Source organism: Poecile atricapillus, chromosome 31, assembly GCF_030490865.1.
Source record: "Poecile atricapillus isolate bPoeAtr1 chromosome 31, bPoeAtr1.hap1, whole genome shotgun sequence".
Lineage (NCBI taxonomy): Eukaryota > Metazoa > Chordata > Aves > Passeriformes > Paridae > Poecile > Poecile atricapillus.
Window position 1 is genome coordinate 3,153,593 of NC_081279.1, and position 15,075 is coordinate 3,168,667.

At 65.1% G+C, this 15,075-nt stretch overlaps 1 protein-coding gene and 1 long non-coding RNA gene across 4 annotated transcripts; one reads left to right on the plus strand and one right to left on the minus strand.

Moving 5' to 3' along the window:
• Positions 1-718: 718 nt before the first annotated feature.
• FOSB (FosB proto-oncogene, AP-1 transcription factor subunit) lies at positions 719-9,379 on the plus strand. 2 transcript variants are annotated; one of them, XM_058859933.1, is made up of 5 exons: positions 719-849; positions 3,729-3,998; positions 7,362-7,469; positions 8,882-9,040; positions 9,192-9,379. In XM_058859933.1, exons 1-5 carry the CDS (start codon positions 724-726, stop codon positions 9,255-9,257), a joined length of 729 nt encoding a protein of 242 aa, XP_058715916.1. In that variant the 5' UTR covers positions 719-723; the 3' UTR covers positions 9,258-9,379. The 2 variants fall into 2 exon arrangements, with proteins under 2 accessions (XP_058715916.1, XP_058715915.1); XM_058859932.1 differs by having other exon boundaries at positions 8,882-9,379.
• Positions 9,380-9,487: 108 nt separating this feature from the next.
• On the minus strand, positions 9,488-11,917 carry LOC131590071 (uncharacterized). Of its 2 annotated transcripts, XR_009279945.1 has the most exons (4): positions 11,867-11,917; positions 10,236-11,799; positions 9,852-10,163; positions 9,488-9,779 (listed from the first exon to the last, which is right to left on the minus strand). It is a non-coding gene; the product is annotated as an uncharacterized LOC131590071 (long non-coding RNA). The 2 variants fall into 2 exon arrangements; XR_009279944.1 differs by having other exon boundaries at positions 9,852-11,799.
• Positions 11,918-15,075: the final 3,158 nt, after the last annotated feature.

Below are 15,075 nucleotides of genomic sequence, written 5' to 3' on the forward strand. Positions count from 1 at the left end.
CAGTTCATTCATAAAACCGGAGACCGGGGGAGCGGCGGGAGCGTCACCGGGGCTCGGAGCGGACGTGCCGGAGCCTGGCAAGGGATTTACCGGAGCTTGCGGCGGCCCAGCGGAACTTTGTGTCGGGGATCTCGGATGTAGCGGGGCTCGTAGCGGAGAAGCGGAGCCAGGCACCGGGGCGCACCGGGGGGCTTTGTACCGGACAACTTTGGAGACCGGGACGGGCGCGCCGGGACTTTTCACGGAGCAACCGGAGCCTGGGACGGATGGAGCGGCGTGTGTAAGGGACACAGCGGGGCTTTGGAGCGGCGGAGCGGAGCCTGGGACGGATTTACCGGAGCTTATAGTGCAGAACCGGAGTCCGGGACGGGCACGGCGGCGCTCGGTACCGGCAAGCCGAGGCTGGCGGAGGCGCACCGGAGCCCGGCACGGATATACCGGAGCTAATAGCGGCTCACCGGGACGTTGCACCGGCACGCCGGAGCCCGGCACGGACGCTCCGCCGGCTCTAGCAGCGGACAGGAGCTCGGACCGGCCAACCGGAGCTTGACCGGACAACCCGCACGGGAACCGGGGATCACCACCGACCCCCGCAGCGAGCCCCTCCGGCCCTCCCCCCTCTTCCCGGAGCCCCCCCATCACCAACCCGCCGCGCCCGTGATGCCGGTAGCGGCGTGACCCGCAGCCTTGTCGCGGCGGGGCGGCCCCCGCGCCCCCGGGGCCATGTTCCAGGGTTTCCCCGGGGACTACGACTCGGGGTCCCGCTGCAGCTCCTCGCCCTCGGCCGAGTCCCAGTACCTGTCGCCGCTCGACTCCTTCGGGAGCCCCGCGGCCGCCGGGGCCGCGCAGGTGAGCGCCGGGAGCGGCGGGGGCGCGCAAAGGAGGGGGGGGTGGGGGGGTGCGGGGCGGGAGGGGGGGCGGGGCCGTGCGTAAGCGCGCGCAGTGACGTCGCCGCCGGTGACGCGGCACGCACGCAAAGCGCGCGGGTTATTTTTGGGGTGTTCCCACCCCCCCCCCCGCCTTTCCTCCCCTCCCCCCCCCCGCGCGCGCCGTTGCTAAGGGAGACGGGAGGAGGAGGCCACGCCCACTCGGCCGGGGTGGCCACGCCCACTCGCGGCAGAGCCACGCCCACATGCTGGGGATACGGCGGGGAGGCCACGCCCACTCGGTCGGGGAGGCCACGCCCACTCTCGGCGGGAGCCACGCCCACATGCTGGGAATACGGCGGAGAGGCCACGCCCCCGCGGTCGGGGAGGCCACGCCCACTTCCAGCGGAGCCACGCCCACAGGCGTTGGGAGAGCGGCGGGGAGACCACGCCCACTCTGCCGGGAGGCCACGCCCACTCCGGGTTTAGGCCACGCCCCCCGCGGCGATCGCGGTGGCGAATCCCGGAATGGGGGTCCCGGGGGGGGTCCCCGGAGGGTGGCGGTGTCCCCTGGGGACCCTCGGTGTCCCCTGAGGGTGGCAGTGTGTCCCGGAGGGTGGCAGTGTCCCCGGAGGGTGGCAGTGTCCCCTGAGGACCCGCGGTGTCCCCAGAGGGTGGCAGTGTCCCCCGAGGGTGGCAGTGTGTCCCGGAGGGTGACAGTGTCCCCAGAGGGTGTCGGTGTCCCCTGGGGACCCGCGATGTCCCCAGAGGGTGGCAGTGTGTCCCGGAGGGTGGCGGTGTCCCCTGAGGGTGGCGGTGTCCCCAGAGGGTGGCAGTGTGTCCCGGAGGGTGACAGTGTCCCCTGAGGGTGGCGGTGTCCTCTGGGGACCCGCGATGTCCCCAGAGGGTGACAGTGTCCCCAGAGAGTGACAGTGTCCCCGGAGGGTGGCAGTGTCCCCTGAGGGTGACAGTGTCCCCTGAGGGTGGCGATGTCCCCTGAGGACCCGCGGTGTCCCCAGAGGGTGACAGTGTCCCCAGAGAGTGACAGTGTCCCCGGAGGGTGGCAGTGTCCCCAGAGGGTGACAGTGTCCCCTGAGGGTGACAGTGTCCCCTGAGGGTGGCGGTGTCCCCGGAGGGTGACAGTGTCCCCTGGGGACCCGCGGTGTCCCCAGAGGGTGGCGGTGTCCCCAGAGGGTGGCGATGTCCCCTGAGGACCCGCGGTGTCCCCGGAGGGTGACAGTGTCCCCAGAGGGTGACAGTGTCCCCTGAGGGTGGCAGTGTCCCCAGAGGGTGGCGGTGTTCCCAGAGGGTGGCAGTGTCCCCAGAGGGTGACAGTGTCCCCTAAGGGTGGCAGTGTCCCCAGAGGGTGGCGGTGTTCCCAGAGGGTGGCAGTGTCCCCAGAGGGTGGCGGTGTCTCCGGAGGGTGACAGTGTCCCCAGAGGGTGGCAGTGTCCCCAGAAGGTGACAGTGTCCCCAGAGGGTGACGGTGTCCCCCGAGGGTGGCGGTGTCCCCCGAGGGTGGCGGTGTCCCCTGCGGACCCGCGATGTCCCCAGAGGGTGGCGGTGTCCCCAGAGGGTGACAGTGTCCCCAGAGGGTGGCAGTGTCCCCAGAGGGTGGCGGTGTCTCCGGAGGGTGACGGTGTCCCCAGAGGGTGACAGCGTCCCCAGAGGGTGGCGGTGTCCCTGTGACAGGGACCCGAGGGTGACACTGGCAGGTGACAGGGACCCGAGGGTGACACTGGCGGGTGACAGGGACGCCAGGGTGTCGCTCGTGGTTGCTCGGCAGCCCGTGCACGGTGATGATGATGATGATGATGATGATGATGATGATGATGATGATGATGAGCTGGGGACATCACAGTCACACCCTCGCCCCAGCGCCACCCGCTGGGGACGGCGCTGTCCCCAAACCCGCAGGCACGGCAGCGACGGCCACCACCGGGGGGAGGTGACAACGCCACCCCGGTGCCACCCGCGAGCCCACCCAGCCCCTTCCAGTCGCCACATCCCGGGCGGTGTCACCGCTGTCCCCGGGCGGTGTCACCGCTGTCCCCGGGCGGTGTCACCGCTGTCCCCGGGCGGTGTCACCGCTGTCCCCGGGCGGTGTCACCGCTGTCCCCGGCCTGTTGGGGGTCCCGGGCCGTGTCCCCGCTGTCCCCGTGCGGCTGTGGGTTCCGGGCCGTGTCACCGCTGTCCCCAGGCGGTGTCACCGCTGTCCCCGGGCTGTTAGGGGTCCCGGGCGGTGTCACCGCTGTCCCCGGCCTGTTGGGGGTCCCGTGCGGTGTCACCGCTGTCCCCGGGCGGTGTCACCGCTGTCCCCGGGCGGTGTCACCTCTGTCCCCGGGCTGTTAGGGGTCCCGGACGGTGTCACCGCTGTCCCCGGGCGGTTGTGGGTCCCATACGGTGTCACCGCTGTCCCCGGACGGTGTCACCGCTGTCCCCGGGCGGTGTCACCTCTGTCCCCGGGCTGTTAGGGGTCCCGGACGGTGTCACCGCTGTCCCCGGGCGGTGTCACCGCTGTCCCCGGGCGGTGTCACCTCTGTCCCCGTGTGGTGTCACAGCTGTCCCCGGGCTGTTAGGGGTCCCGGGCGGTGTCACCGCTGTCCCCGGGCGGTGTCACCGCATTCCCCGTGCGGTGTCACCGCTGTCCCCGAGCCGTGTCCCCGCTGTCCCCGGCCTGTTGGGTGTCCCGTGCAGTGTCCCCACTGTCCCCGTGCCGTGTCCCCGCTGTCCCCATGCAGTTGTGTGTCCCGTGCAGTGTCACCGCTGTCCCCGGCCTGTTGTGGGTCCCGGGCCGTGTCCCCGCTGTCCCCGAGCCGTGTCCCCGCTGTCCCCAGCCGCTCTGACCCGTGTCCCCCGCAGGAGTGCAGCGCCCTGGGGGACATGCCCGGCTCCTTCGTGCCCACGGTGACGGCCATCACCACCAGCCAGGACCTGCAGTGGCTGGTGCAGCCCACGCTCATCTCCTCGGTGGCCCCGGGGGCTCCCATGGCTCAGCCGCCCCCCCTCGACCCCTACGACCTCCCCGGGCCCAGCTACTCCACCCCCGGCCTGGGCGCCTTCGCGGGACCCCCGGCCCCGACCCCCGCCCGCGCCCCCCGCGCCCGCCCCCGCCGCAGCCGCGAGGAGACGGTGAGACCTTGGGGACACCGGGGGTGACAGGGGACACCGGGGGTGGTGGCACTTCGGGGACACCGGGGGTGGTGGCACTTCGGGGGCGTGACAGGGGATCCGGGAGTTTGGGGGTGTTGTAAGTGACAGGAGCCTGAGGGACAGCCCAGGTGGTGGCACCTTGGGGACACCGGGGGTGGTGGCACTTCGGGGACACCGGGGGTGGTGGCACTTTGGGGGCGTGACAGGGGATCGGGGAGTTTGGGGGTGTTGTAAGTGACAGGAACCTGAGGGACAGCCCAGGTGGTGGCACCTTGGGGACACTGGGGGTGACAGGGGACACCGGGGGTGGTGGCACTTTGGGGACGTGACAGGGGCTCAGGGAGTTTGGGGGTGTTGTAAGTGACAGGAGCTTGAGGGACAGCCCAGGTGGTGGCACTTTGGGGACATCATGAGTAACAGGAGACTGAGGGACATCCCGGGTGGTGGCACCTTGGGGACATGATGAGCGGCAGGAGCCTGAGGGACACCCCGGGTGGTGGCACCTTGGGGACATGATGAGTGGCAGGAGCCTGAGGGACAGCCCAGGTGGTGGCACCTTGGGGACACCGGGGGTGGTGGCACTTCGGGGACACCGGGGGTGGTGGCACTTCGGGGACACCGGGGGTGGTGGCACTTCGGGGGCGTGACAGGGGATCGGGGAGTTTGGGGGTGTTGTAAGTGACAGGAGCCTGAGGGACACCCCAGGTGGTGGCACCGGTGGCACCTTGGGGACTGAGGCACCTTGGGGACATCATGAGTGGCAGGAGCTTGAGGGACACCCCAGGTGGTGGCACCTTGGGGACATCATGAGCTGCAGGAGCTTGAGGGACACCCCAGGTGGTGGCACCTTGGGGACATCATGAGCAGTAGAAACTTGAGGGACAGCCCAGGTGGTGGCACCGGTGGCACCCTGGGGACATCATGAGTGACAGGAACCTGAGGGACACTCCAGGTGGTGGCACCGATGGCACCTTGGGGACACCATGAGTGACAGGAACCTGAGGGACACCCCAGGTGGTGGCACCTTGGGGACACCGGGGGTGGTGGCACTTCGGGGACGTGACAGGGGTGTTGTAAGTGACAGGAACCTGAGGGACAGCCCAGGTGGTGGCACCGGTGGCACCTTGGGGACACCATGAGTGACAGGAGCTTGAGGCACACCCCGGGTGGTGGCACCTTGGGGACACCACACTTGGTGACATCCCCACCACCGTCACCTGTAGCGAGGAGAGGAGTTTTGGGGACAGACAGAGGGGTTTTGGGGACACAGAGGAGTTTTGGGGACACAGAGAGGTTTTGGGGACACAGAGAGGTTTTGGGGACACAGAGAGGTTTTGGGGACACTGAGAGGTTTTGGGGACACAGAGAGGTTTTGGGGACAGACAGAGGGGTTTTGGGGACACAGAGGAGTTTTGGGGACACAGGAGTTTTGGGGACAGACAGAGGAGTTTTGGGGACACAGACAAAGAGGTTTTGGGGACACAGAGGGGTTTTGGGGACAGACAGAGGGGTTTTGGGGACAGACAGAGGGGTTTTGGGGACAGACAGAGGGGTTTTGGGGACACAGAGGGGTTTTGGGGACAGACAGAGGGGTTTTGGGGACAGACAGAGGGGTTTTGGGGACACAGAGGGGTTTTGGGGACACAGTGGGGTTTTGGGGACAGACAGAGGAGTTTTGGGGACACAGAGAGGTTTTGGGGATACAGCGGAGTTTTGGGGACAGACAGAGGGGTTTTGGGGACACAGTGGGGTTTTGGTGACACAGACAGAGGGGTTTTGGTGACACAGAGGGGTTTTGGGGACACAGAGGGGTTTTGGGGACAGACAGAGGGGTTTTGGGGACACAGAGGTTTTGGGGACACAGAGAGGTTTTGGGGACACAGAGAGGTTTTGGGGACAGACAGAGGGATTTTGGGGACAGACAGAGGGGTTTTGGGGACACAGAGAGGTTTTGGGGACACAGAGAGGTTTTGGTGACACAGCGGGGTTTTGGGGACAGTCAGAGGGGTTTTGGGGACACAGCGGGGTTTTGGGGACAGAGGAGTTTTGGGGACACAGACAGAGGGGTTTTGGTGACACAGAGAGGTTTTGGGGACACAGAGGAGTTTTGGGGACACAGGTTTTGGGGACACTGAGAGGTTTTGGGGACACTGAGCGGTTTTGGGGACAGACAGAGGGGTTTTGGGGACAGACAGAGGGGTTTTGGGGACACAGTGGGGTTTTGGGGACAGACAGAGGAGTTTTGGGGTCACAGAGGGGTTTTGGGGACAGACAGAGGGGTTTTGGGGACAGACAGCGGGGTTTTGGTGACACAGAGGTTTTGGGGACACAGAGGGGTTTTGGGGACACAGAGAGGTTTTGGGGACACAGCGAGGTTTTGGGGACACAGCGAGGTTTTGGGGACAGACAGAGGAGTTTTGGGGACACAGATTTTGGGGACACTGAGAGGTTTTGGGGACACTGAGAGGTTTTGGGGACACAGAGAGGTTTTGGGGACACTGAGAGATTTTGGGGACAGACAGAGGGGTTTTGGGGACACAGCGGGGTTTTGGGGACACAGAGAGGTTTTGGGGACACAGAGAGGTTTTGGGGACACAGAGGGGTTTTGGGGACACAGAGAGGTTTTGGGGACACAGAGAGGTTTTGGGGACACAGAGGGGTTTTGGGGACACAGAGAGGTTTTGGGGACACAGAGAGGTTTTGGGGACACAGAGGAGTTTTGGGGTCACAGAGGGGTTTTGGGGACACAGCGAGGTTTCGGGGTCACAGAGGGGTTTTGGGGACACAGAGAGGTTTTGGGGACACAGAGAGGTTTTGGGGACACAGAGGGGTTTTGGGGACAGAGGAGTTTTGGGGACACAGCGGGGTTTTGGGGACACAGAGAGGTTTTGGGGACACAGAGGGGTTTTGGGGACACAGAGGGGTTTTGGGGACACAGAGAGGTTTTGGGGACACAGAGGAGTTTTGGGGACACAGAGAGGTTTTAGGGACAGACAGAGGGGTTTTGGGGACACAGCGGGGTTTTGGGGACACAGAGAGGTTTTGGGGACACAGAGGGGTTTTGGGACCACAGAGAGGTTTTGGGGACAGAGGAGTTTTGGGGACACAGTGAGGTTTTGGTGACACAGAGGTTTTGGGGACACAGAGGGGTTTTGGGGACAGACAGAGGAGTTTTGGGACCACAGCGAGGTTTTGGTGACACAGCGAGGTTTTGGGGACAGACAGCGGGGTTTTGGTGACACAGCGGGCGGCAGCGGGATCTCGGGGTGTGGCAGCGGGTGGCAGCGGGTGGCAGCGGGTGGCAGCGGGTGACAGAGGGTGACAATCCCGTCCGTGTGGCAGCTGACGCCGGAGGAAGAGGAGAAGCGCCGCGTGCGGCGGGAGAGGAACAAACTGGCGGCGGCCAAATGTCGCAACCGGCGGCGGGAGCTGACGGACCGGCTGCAGGCGGTGAGTGCGGCGACACGGGGACACCGCGGGGGTGGCACTGTCCCCAAGGGGCGGGCGATGGCTCCGCTCTGAGGCGGACGCGTCCCCGGAGGGAGCTGGGGACACACGGGTGTCCCCATGGAGGGGGTGGCGGTGGCGATGTCCTCGGAGCTGGGGACAGCTGGCGGGGAGGTGGGGACATCAGGTGGGGACAGCGGTGAGGAGGAGGAGGATGAGGAGGAGGATGAAGATGAGGATGAAGTCGCTGCTCCTCTCAGAGCTGGGCTCAGCGGTGTCCCCAGCACCATGTAAGGGACAATGACATCCCCGGCGACATCAGGGCTCGTTCGCCCTCGGGGCCGCTGGGGGAGGTGGCGATGTCCCCAGGAGCTGGGGACACCAGAGGGGACAGAGTGACGCCCGGTAGTGACAGAGAGGGACAGTGCCACCCCTGAGAGCAGGGGACAAGCGAGGGGACAGCTGGACACCCAGAGATGTCCCCAGGAGCTGGGGACACCAGAGGGGACAGAATGACGGCCGGTAGTGACAGAGAGGGACAGTGCCACCCCTGAGAGCTGGGGACAAGCGAGGGGACAGCTGGACACCCAGAGATGTCCCCAGGACCTGGGGACACCAGAGGGGACAGAGTGACGGCCGGTAGTGACAGAGAGGGACAGTGCCACCCCTGAGAGCTGGGGACAAGGGAGGGGACAGCTGGACACCCAGAGATGTCGCCAGGAGCTGGGGACACCAGAGGGGACAGAATGACGGCCGGTAGTGACAGAGAGGGACAGTGCCACCCCTGAGAGCTGGGGACAAGCGAGGGGACAGCTGGACACCCAGAGATGTCGCCAGGAGCTGGGGACACCAGAGGGGACAGAGTGACACCTGGTAGTGACAGAGAGGGACAGTGCCACCCCTGAGAGCTGGGGACAAGGGAGGGGACCAGAGATGTCGCCAGGCTTGGGGACACCCGCAGGAGGAGGAGGAGGAGGAGGACGATGCCATCCATGGGAACAGCAGACACTCAGGGATGTCCCCTGACACGGGGACAGCACAGGGGACACTTAGGGACGCTGGAGGAGCCTGCGGGATGTCCCCACGCTTGGGGACATCCGAGGGGACATCCAGGAGCGCTGCAGCAGCACGGACAGGGAGACAGACGGACACACTCAGAGCCGCGCTCAGCCTTGGGGACACCGGGCGCTCACGGGGGACACTTGGGGACATCCGAGGGGACACCCAGGAGCGCAGCAGGACGGACAGGGAGACAGACGGACACACTCAGAGCCGCGCTCAGCCTTGGGGACACCGGGCGCTCACGGGGGACACTTGGGGACATCCCCGAGCGCCCGGAGCGGGGGGGTGGCGGTGTCACAGAGGTGTGTGACAGAGGTGTGTGACAGAGGTGTGTGACCGAGCTGTCCCCGCAGGAGACGGACCAGCTGGAGGAGGAGAAGGCGGAGCTGGAATCCGAGATCGCGGAGCTGCGCAAGGAGAAGGAGCGCCTGGAATTCGTGCTGGTGGCCCACGCCCCCGCCTGCAAGGTCCCCTTCGAGGACATCGGCGCCGTGGGTGCCGGCCCGGCCGAGGTGAGCAGCCCGGGCAAGGCGGGGACCGTCGCTTTCCTGCCCCCGGCGCCGTTCCAGGGCCCGCAGGGTCCCTTCCCCGGCTGCTGCCTCCCGCCCGGGGTCCCCGCGGGACCCCCTAACGCGACCCCCGCGTTTGTGTTCACCCACCCAGAGGGAGCCACGTGTGGAGCCTCGCACCAGCGGAGCAGCAGCAGCGACCAGTCCTCGGACTCCTTGAATTCTCCCTCGCTCCTCGCGTTGTGAACGGGGTGTTCCCCCACCCCTCTCCCTCCTCTCGAGACCCCCCACCCAGGCCCACCTCCCCCTCTGGAGCCCCCCAAAAACGGGCACCTCCTCCCTGCCCCCGCCGCGCCTCGGGGCTGGGCTTGGCCCGCTCCGATTTTTTTTTTGGGTTTTTTTTCCGGCTTCTGTGGGGTTTTTTTTCTCCTTTAAGGAGGTCGGGAGGGGTTGTTTTTTCTTTGGGGGGGGTTTTGGCGCCTGGAGGTGGTGGCCGTGATGAGGCTCCAGCGTTGCCGTGGTTGTTCGGAGGTGTCTGCTCGCGGTGCCCGTCACCCCGTGGGGGCTTGTCCAGGATCTTTGTCCCTCTGGAGATGTCCCCATCCCGTTCCCACCACTCGGAGAAAGTTCAGTGGCACCTCAGAGGTGTCTGTCCCTCATTTCATGGGGTTCCTGCCGCATCTCCATCCCTCTGGAGATGTCCCCATCCCGTTCCCACCACTCGGAGAAAGTTCAATGGCACCTCAAAGGTGTCCGTCCCTCATTTCATGGGGTTCCTGCCAGATCTCTGTCCCTCTGGTGGTGTCCCTGTCACCTCAGAGGTGTCCATCCCTCATTTCTCGGGGTTCACCCCGGATCTCCATCCCTCTGGAGATGTCCCTGTCCTGTCCCCAGTGTCCAGAGAAGGTTCAGTGTCACCTCAGAGGTGTCCATCCCTCATTTCTCGGGGTTCACCCCCGATCTCCACCCCTCTGGAGATGTCCCTGCCCCATCCCCACCGCCCGGAGAAGGTTCAGTGTCACCTCAGAGGTGTCCATCCCTCATTTCATGGGGTTCCTGCCGCATCTCCATCCCTCTGGAGATGTCCCTGTCCTGTCCCCAGTGTCCGGAGAAGGTTCAGTGTCACCTCAGAGGTGTCCATCCCTCATTTCTCGGGGTTCCTGCCAGATCTCTGTCCCTCTGGTGGTGTCCCTGTCACCTCAGAGGTGTCCATCCCTCATTTCTCGGGGTTTACCCCCGATCGCCATCCCTCTGGAGATGTCCCTGTCCCATCCCCAGTGTCCAGAGAAGGTTCAGTGTCACCTCAGAGGTGTCCGTCCCTCATTTCATGGGGTTCCTGTCGGATCTCTGTCCCTCTGGAGATGTCCCCATCCCGTTCCCACCACTCGGAGAAAGTTCAGTGGCACCTCAGAGGTGTCTGTCCCTCATTTCTCGGGGTTCACCCTGGATCTTTGTCCCTCTGGAGATGTCCCTGTCCTGTCCCCACCACCTGGAGAAGGTTCAGTGTCACCTCAGAGGTGTCCATCCCTCATTTCTCGGGGTTCACCCCGGATCTCTGTCCCTCTGGAGATGTCCCTGTCCCATCCCCACCGCCTGGAGAAGCCTCTGGTGGTGTCCCTGTCACCTCAGAGGTGTCTGTCCCTCATTTCATGGGGTTCCTGCTGGATCTCTGTCCCTCTGGAGATGTCCCTGTCCTGTCCCCAGTGTCCAGAGAAGCCTCTCGTGGTGTCCCTGTCACCTCAGAGGTGTCTGTCCCTCATTTCTCGGGGTTCCTGCTGCATCTCCACCCATCTGGAGATGTCCCTGTCCCGTCCCCACCGCCCGGAGAAGGTTCAGTGTCACCTCAGAGGTGTCTGTCCCTCATTTCATGGGGTTCATCCCGGATCTCTGTCCCTCTGGAGATGTCCTTGCCCTGTCCCCACCGCCTGGAGAAGCCTCTGGTGGTGTCCTTGTCACCTCAGAGGTGTCCATCCCTCATTTCATGGGGTTCCTGCCGCATCTCCACCCCTCTGGAGATGTCCCTGCCCCACCTCCATCCCCCTGGGAAGGTCTTTTTGTCCTCTCCATCACATTTTGAGGTCCCTGTCCTCCATCCCCGCCATCCTGTGGCACTTTGGGCAGAGTCTGCGTCCCTTTGGTGACGTCCCCGTGCGATTCCCACCACCTGGAGAAGGTCTCCGTGGTGTCCCTGTCACCCTGGAGGTGTCTGTCCCCTGTCCAGGGGGTTCCTGCTGCGTCTCCATCCCTTTGGAGATGTCCCATCCTGGTCCTGGTGGCACCTGTGACACCTGAGGTGTCCCCAGTCCCCTCGCTGAAGGTCCCTGTGCCCGATCCCGGATCCCCAGGAGGGTTCTGGTGCCATCTCCACCCCTTTGGGGTCCCCAGAAGGTGTCCCCGTGTCACTTCTGTCCCACTGGAGACGTCCCCAGCGCTCCGAGGGGCTCCAGGGGCCGTCTCCTCCCCCTCCAGGTGTCCCTGTGGGGGTCTCCCCCTTCTCGGAGGTGCCACTTTGTCACCTCCATGTCCCCACCTCGGGGGTCCCTGGGCTTCCAGGTGACACCTCCTCCAGGTGACACCTCCTCCAGGTGACACCTTCAGGTCACCTCCTCCAGGTGACACCTCCAGGTGACACCTCCAGGTGACACCTCCAGGTGACACCTTCAGGTCACCTCCTCCAGGTGACACCTCCAGGTGACACCTCCAGGTCACCTCCTCCAGGTGACCCCTCCAGGTGACACCTCCAGGTGACACCTCCAGGTCACCTCCCCCTCTTTGGAGCTGTGTCACCACCGGGACCCCCCCACGTCCCCATCCCCCTCCAGGTGACACCTCCTCCAGGTGACACCTCCAGGTGACACCTCCAGGTGACACCTCCAGGTGACACCTCCTCCAGGTGACCCCTCCAGGTGGGCTCCCATCCCGCCTGTCCCCGCCTGTCCCCGCCTGTCCCCTTCAGCTTCGCCGGCCTTGGCTGCGCCCCCCCGTCCCCTCCCCACTCCCCCCCCCCGGTATATAAATCTATTTTTGTTGCGCGGGAGATGTTTAATTTTTTATTATTATTATAACGAGGATAATTATTGTCGCCCTGTGCCGTGTTCGTGCCTGTCCGGGGACCCCCCCCGGGCCCCCCGTCCGCGCTCGTCCCGCCCCAAACGTGGCCAATAAAGCAGCTTCCAGCGGCTCCGCGGCTCCCGGTGGCTTTTTTGGGGCTGGGGGGGGGGACACCGGAGGGGACACGGGGACAACGGGGACAGCGGGGACAGCGGGGGCGTGGCCCCGGTGCTTCATCACCTGTCAATCAACGGGGGAATGGGCGGGGCTTGAGGCCGCGCCTTCCTCAGGCCACGCCCCCTGCGCTCGGCTGCAGTTCCGGCAGTGACCGCCAGGGGGAGCGCGGGGCGCCAAACGCGGGGGCGGCTCCCAGTTTGGGGGGGGTCCTCTCCCAGTTTAGGGGGTCCTTTCCCAGTTTAGGGGGTTCTTTCCCAGTTTAGGGGGTCCTTTCCCAGTTTAGGGGTTCCTTTCCCAGTTTAGGGGTTCCTTTCCCAGTTTAGGGGGTTCTTTCCCAGTTTAGGGGGTTCTTTCCCAGTTTAGGGGCTTCTCTCCCAGTTTGGGGGGGCCCTGACCAGTTTGGAGGGGGTCCTTTCCCAGTTTACGGGGTCCTTTCCCAGTTTGATGTGGGTCCTCTCCCAGTTTAGGGGGTCCTTTCCCAGTTTAGGGGGTCCTTTCCCAGTATCGGGGGTCCTTTCCCAGTTTGATGTGGGTTCTCTCCCAGTTTAGGGGGTCCTTTCCCAGTTTGATGTGGGTCCTCTCCCAGTTTAGGGGGTTCTCTCCCAGTTCAGGGGGTCCTTTCCCAGTTTGATGTGGGTTCTCTCCCAGTTTAGGGGTTCCCTGACCAGTTCAGGGGGTCCTCTCCCAGTTTACGGGGTCCCTGACCAGTTTGATGGGGGGTCTCCCCCAGTTTAGGGGGTCCCTGCCCAGTATAGGGGGTCCTCTCCCAGTTTAGGGGGTCCTCTCCCAGTTTAGGGGGTCCCTGCCCAGTTTAGGGGGTCCTTTCCCAGTTTGATGTGGGTTCTCTCCCAGTTTAGGGGGTCCTTGCCCAGTTTAGGGGGTCCTTTCCCAGTTTGATGTGGGTTCTTTCCCAGTTTAGGGGGTCCCTGCCCAGTTTGATGTGGGTTCTCTCCCAGTTTAGGGGATCCTTTCCCAGTTTGATGTGGGTTCTCTCCCAGTTTAGGGGGGCCCCTGCCCAGTATCGGGGGTCCTTTCCCAGTCTGATGTGAGCTCTCTCCCAGTTTGGGGGGATCCCTGCCCAGTTTAGGGGGTCCCTGCCCAGTTTAGGGGTTCTTTCCCAGTTCGATGTGAGCTCTCTCCCAGTTTGGGGGGTCCTTTCCCAGTTTAGGGGGTCCTTTCCCAGTTCGATGTGGGTTCTCTCCCAGTATCGGGGGTCCTTTCCCAGTTTGGGAGGTCCCCGCCCAGTCTGGGGAATCCTTTCCCAGTTTGATCTGGGTCCTCTCCCAGTTTGGGGGCTCCTTTCCCAGTTTGGGGGCTCCTCTCCCAGTTTGGGGGCTCCTTTCCCAGTTTGGGGGGTCCTCTCCCAGTTTGGGGGCTCCTCTCCCAGTTTGGGGGGTCCTTTCCCAGTTTGGGGGCTCCTTTCCCAGTTCGGGGGGTCCTCTCCCAGTTTCGGGGTCCTCTCCCAGTTTGGGGGCTCCTCTCCCAGTTTGGGGGCTCCTCTCCCAGTTCGGGGGGTCCTTTCCCAGTTTGGGGGGTCCTTTCCCAGTTCGGGGGCTCCTCTCCCAGTTTGGGGGCTCCTCTCCCAGTTTGGGGGCTCCTTTCCCAGTTCGGGGGCTCCTCTCCCAGTTTAGGGGGTCCTTTCCCAGTTTGGGGGCTCCTCTCCCAGTTTGGGGGGACCCCTGCCCAGTTTGGGGGCTCCTTTCCCAGTTTGGGGGGTCCTCTCCCAGTTTGGGGGGTCCTTTCCCAGTTCGGGGGGTCCTCTCCCAGTTTGGGGGGTCCTTTCCCAGTTTGGGGGGTCCTCTCCCAGTTCGGGGGCTCCTCTCCCAGTTTGGGGGGATCCGCTCCCAGTTTGGGGGGTCCTTTCCCAGTTTGGGGGCTCCTCTCCCAGTTTGGGGGCTCCTCTCCCAGTTTGGGGGGTCCTTTCCCAGTTCGGGGGGTCCTTTCCCAGTTTGGGGGCTCCTCTCCCAGTTTGGGGGCTCCTCTCCCAGTTTGGGGGCTCCTCTCCCAGTTTGGGGGCTCCTTTCCCAGTTTGGGGGGTCCTCTCCCAGTTCGGGGTCACCGCGGTGCTCCGGGGGGTCCGTCCCAGCTTTGGGGGCTCCCCCCGCCCCCCGCCCTCCTCCTTTGGGGGGGTTTGGGGGGGGTTTCCTTCCTCCTCCCCCCGCCGTGACGTCACGGTCCCGGTGATTCACCGGGGCTGGCACCGGGGACCGGCGGGGACGCCCCTGTCACCCCCTGTCCCCCCCACGCGCGGCCACCTCCGTCCCCGAGTGTCCCCACGCTGTCCCCGGTGTCCCCACGCTGTCCCTGGTGTCCCCGGTGTCCCCACGCTCTCCCCACGCTGTCCCAAGTGTCCCCACACTCTCCCCACGCTGTCCCCACGCTGTCCCCACGCTGTCCCCACGCTGTCCCCACGCTGTCCCTCGTGTCCCCGAGTGTCCCCACGCTGTCCCCACGCTGTCCCTCGTGTCCCCACGCTCTCCCCACGCTGTCCCTGGTGTCCCCACGCTGTCCCCACGCTGTCCCCACGCTGTCCCCACGCTGTCCCGAGTGTCCCCAAGCTGTCCCCACGCTGTCCCCACGCTGTCTCTCGTGTCCCCACGCTGTCCCCACGCTGTCCCCACGCTGTCCCCACGCTGTCCCCAGTGTCCCCGCGCTGTCCCCACGCTGTCCCCACGCTGTCCCCACGCAGTCCCAAGTGTCCCCACGCTGTCCCCACGCTGTCCCCACGCAGTCCCCACGCTCTCCCCGCTGTCCCCACGCTCTCCCCACGCTGTCCCCAGTGTCCCCACGCTGTCCCCACGCTGCCCCCA

What these genes read in the sequence shown, in the direction of transcription:
- FOSB (XM_058859932.1), top strand. Translation starts at nt 724, where the DNA reads ATGTTCCAGGGTTTCCCCGGGGACTACGACTCGGGGTCCCGCTGCAGC. An exon ending in CGGCCGCCGGGGCCGCGCAG is followed by an intron (nt 850 to 3,728) that starts GTGAGCGCCGGG and finishes TGTCCCCCGCAG; the next exon opens with GAGTGCAGCGCCCTGGGGGA. An exon ending in TGACGGACCGGCTGCAGGCG is followed by an intron (nt 7,470 to 8,881) that starts GTGAGTGCGGCG and finishes CTGTCCCCGCAG; the next exon opens with GAGACGGACCAGCTGGAGGA.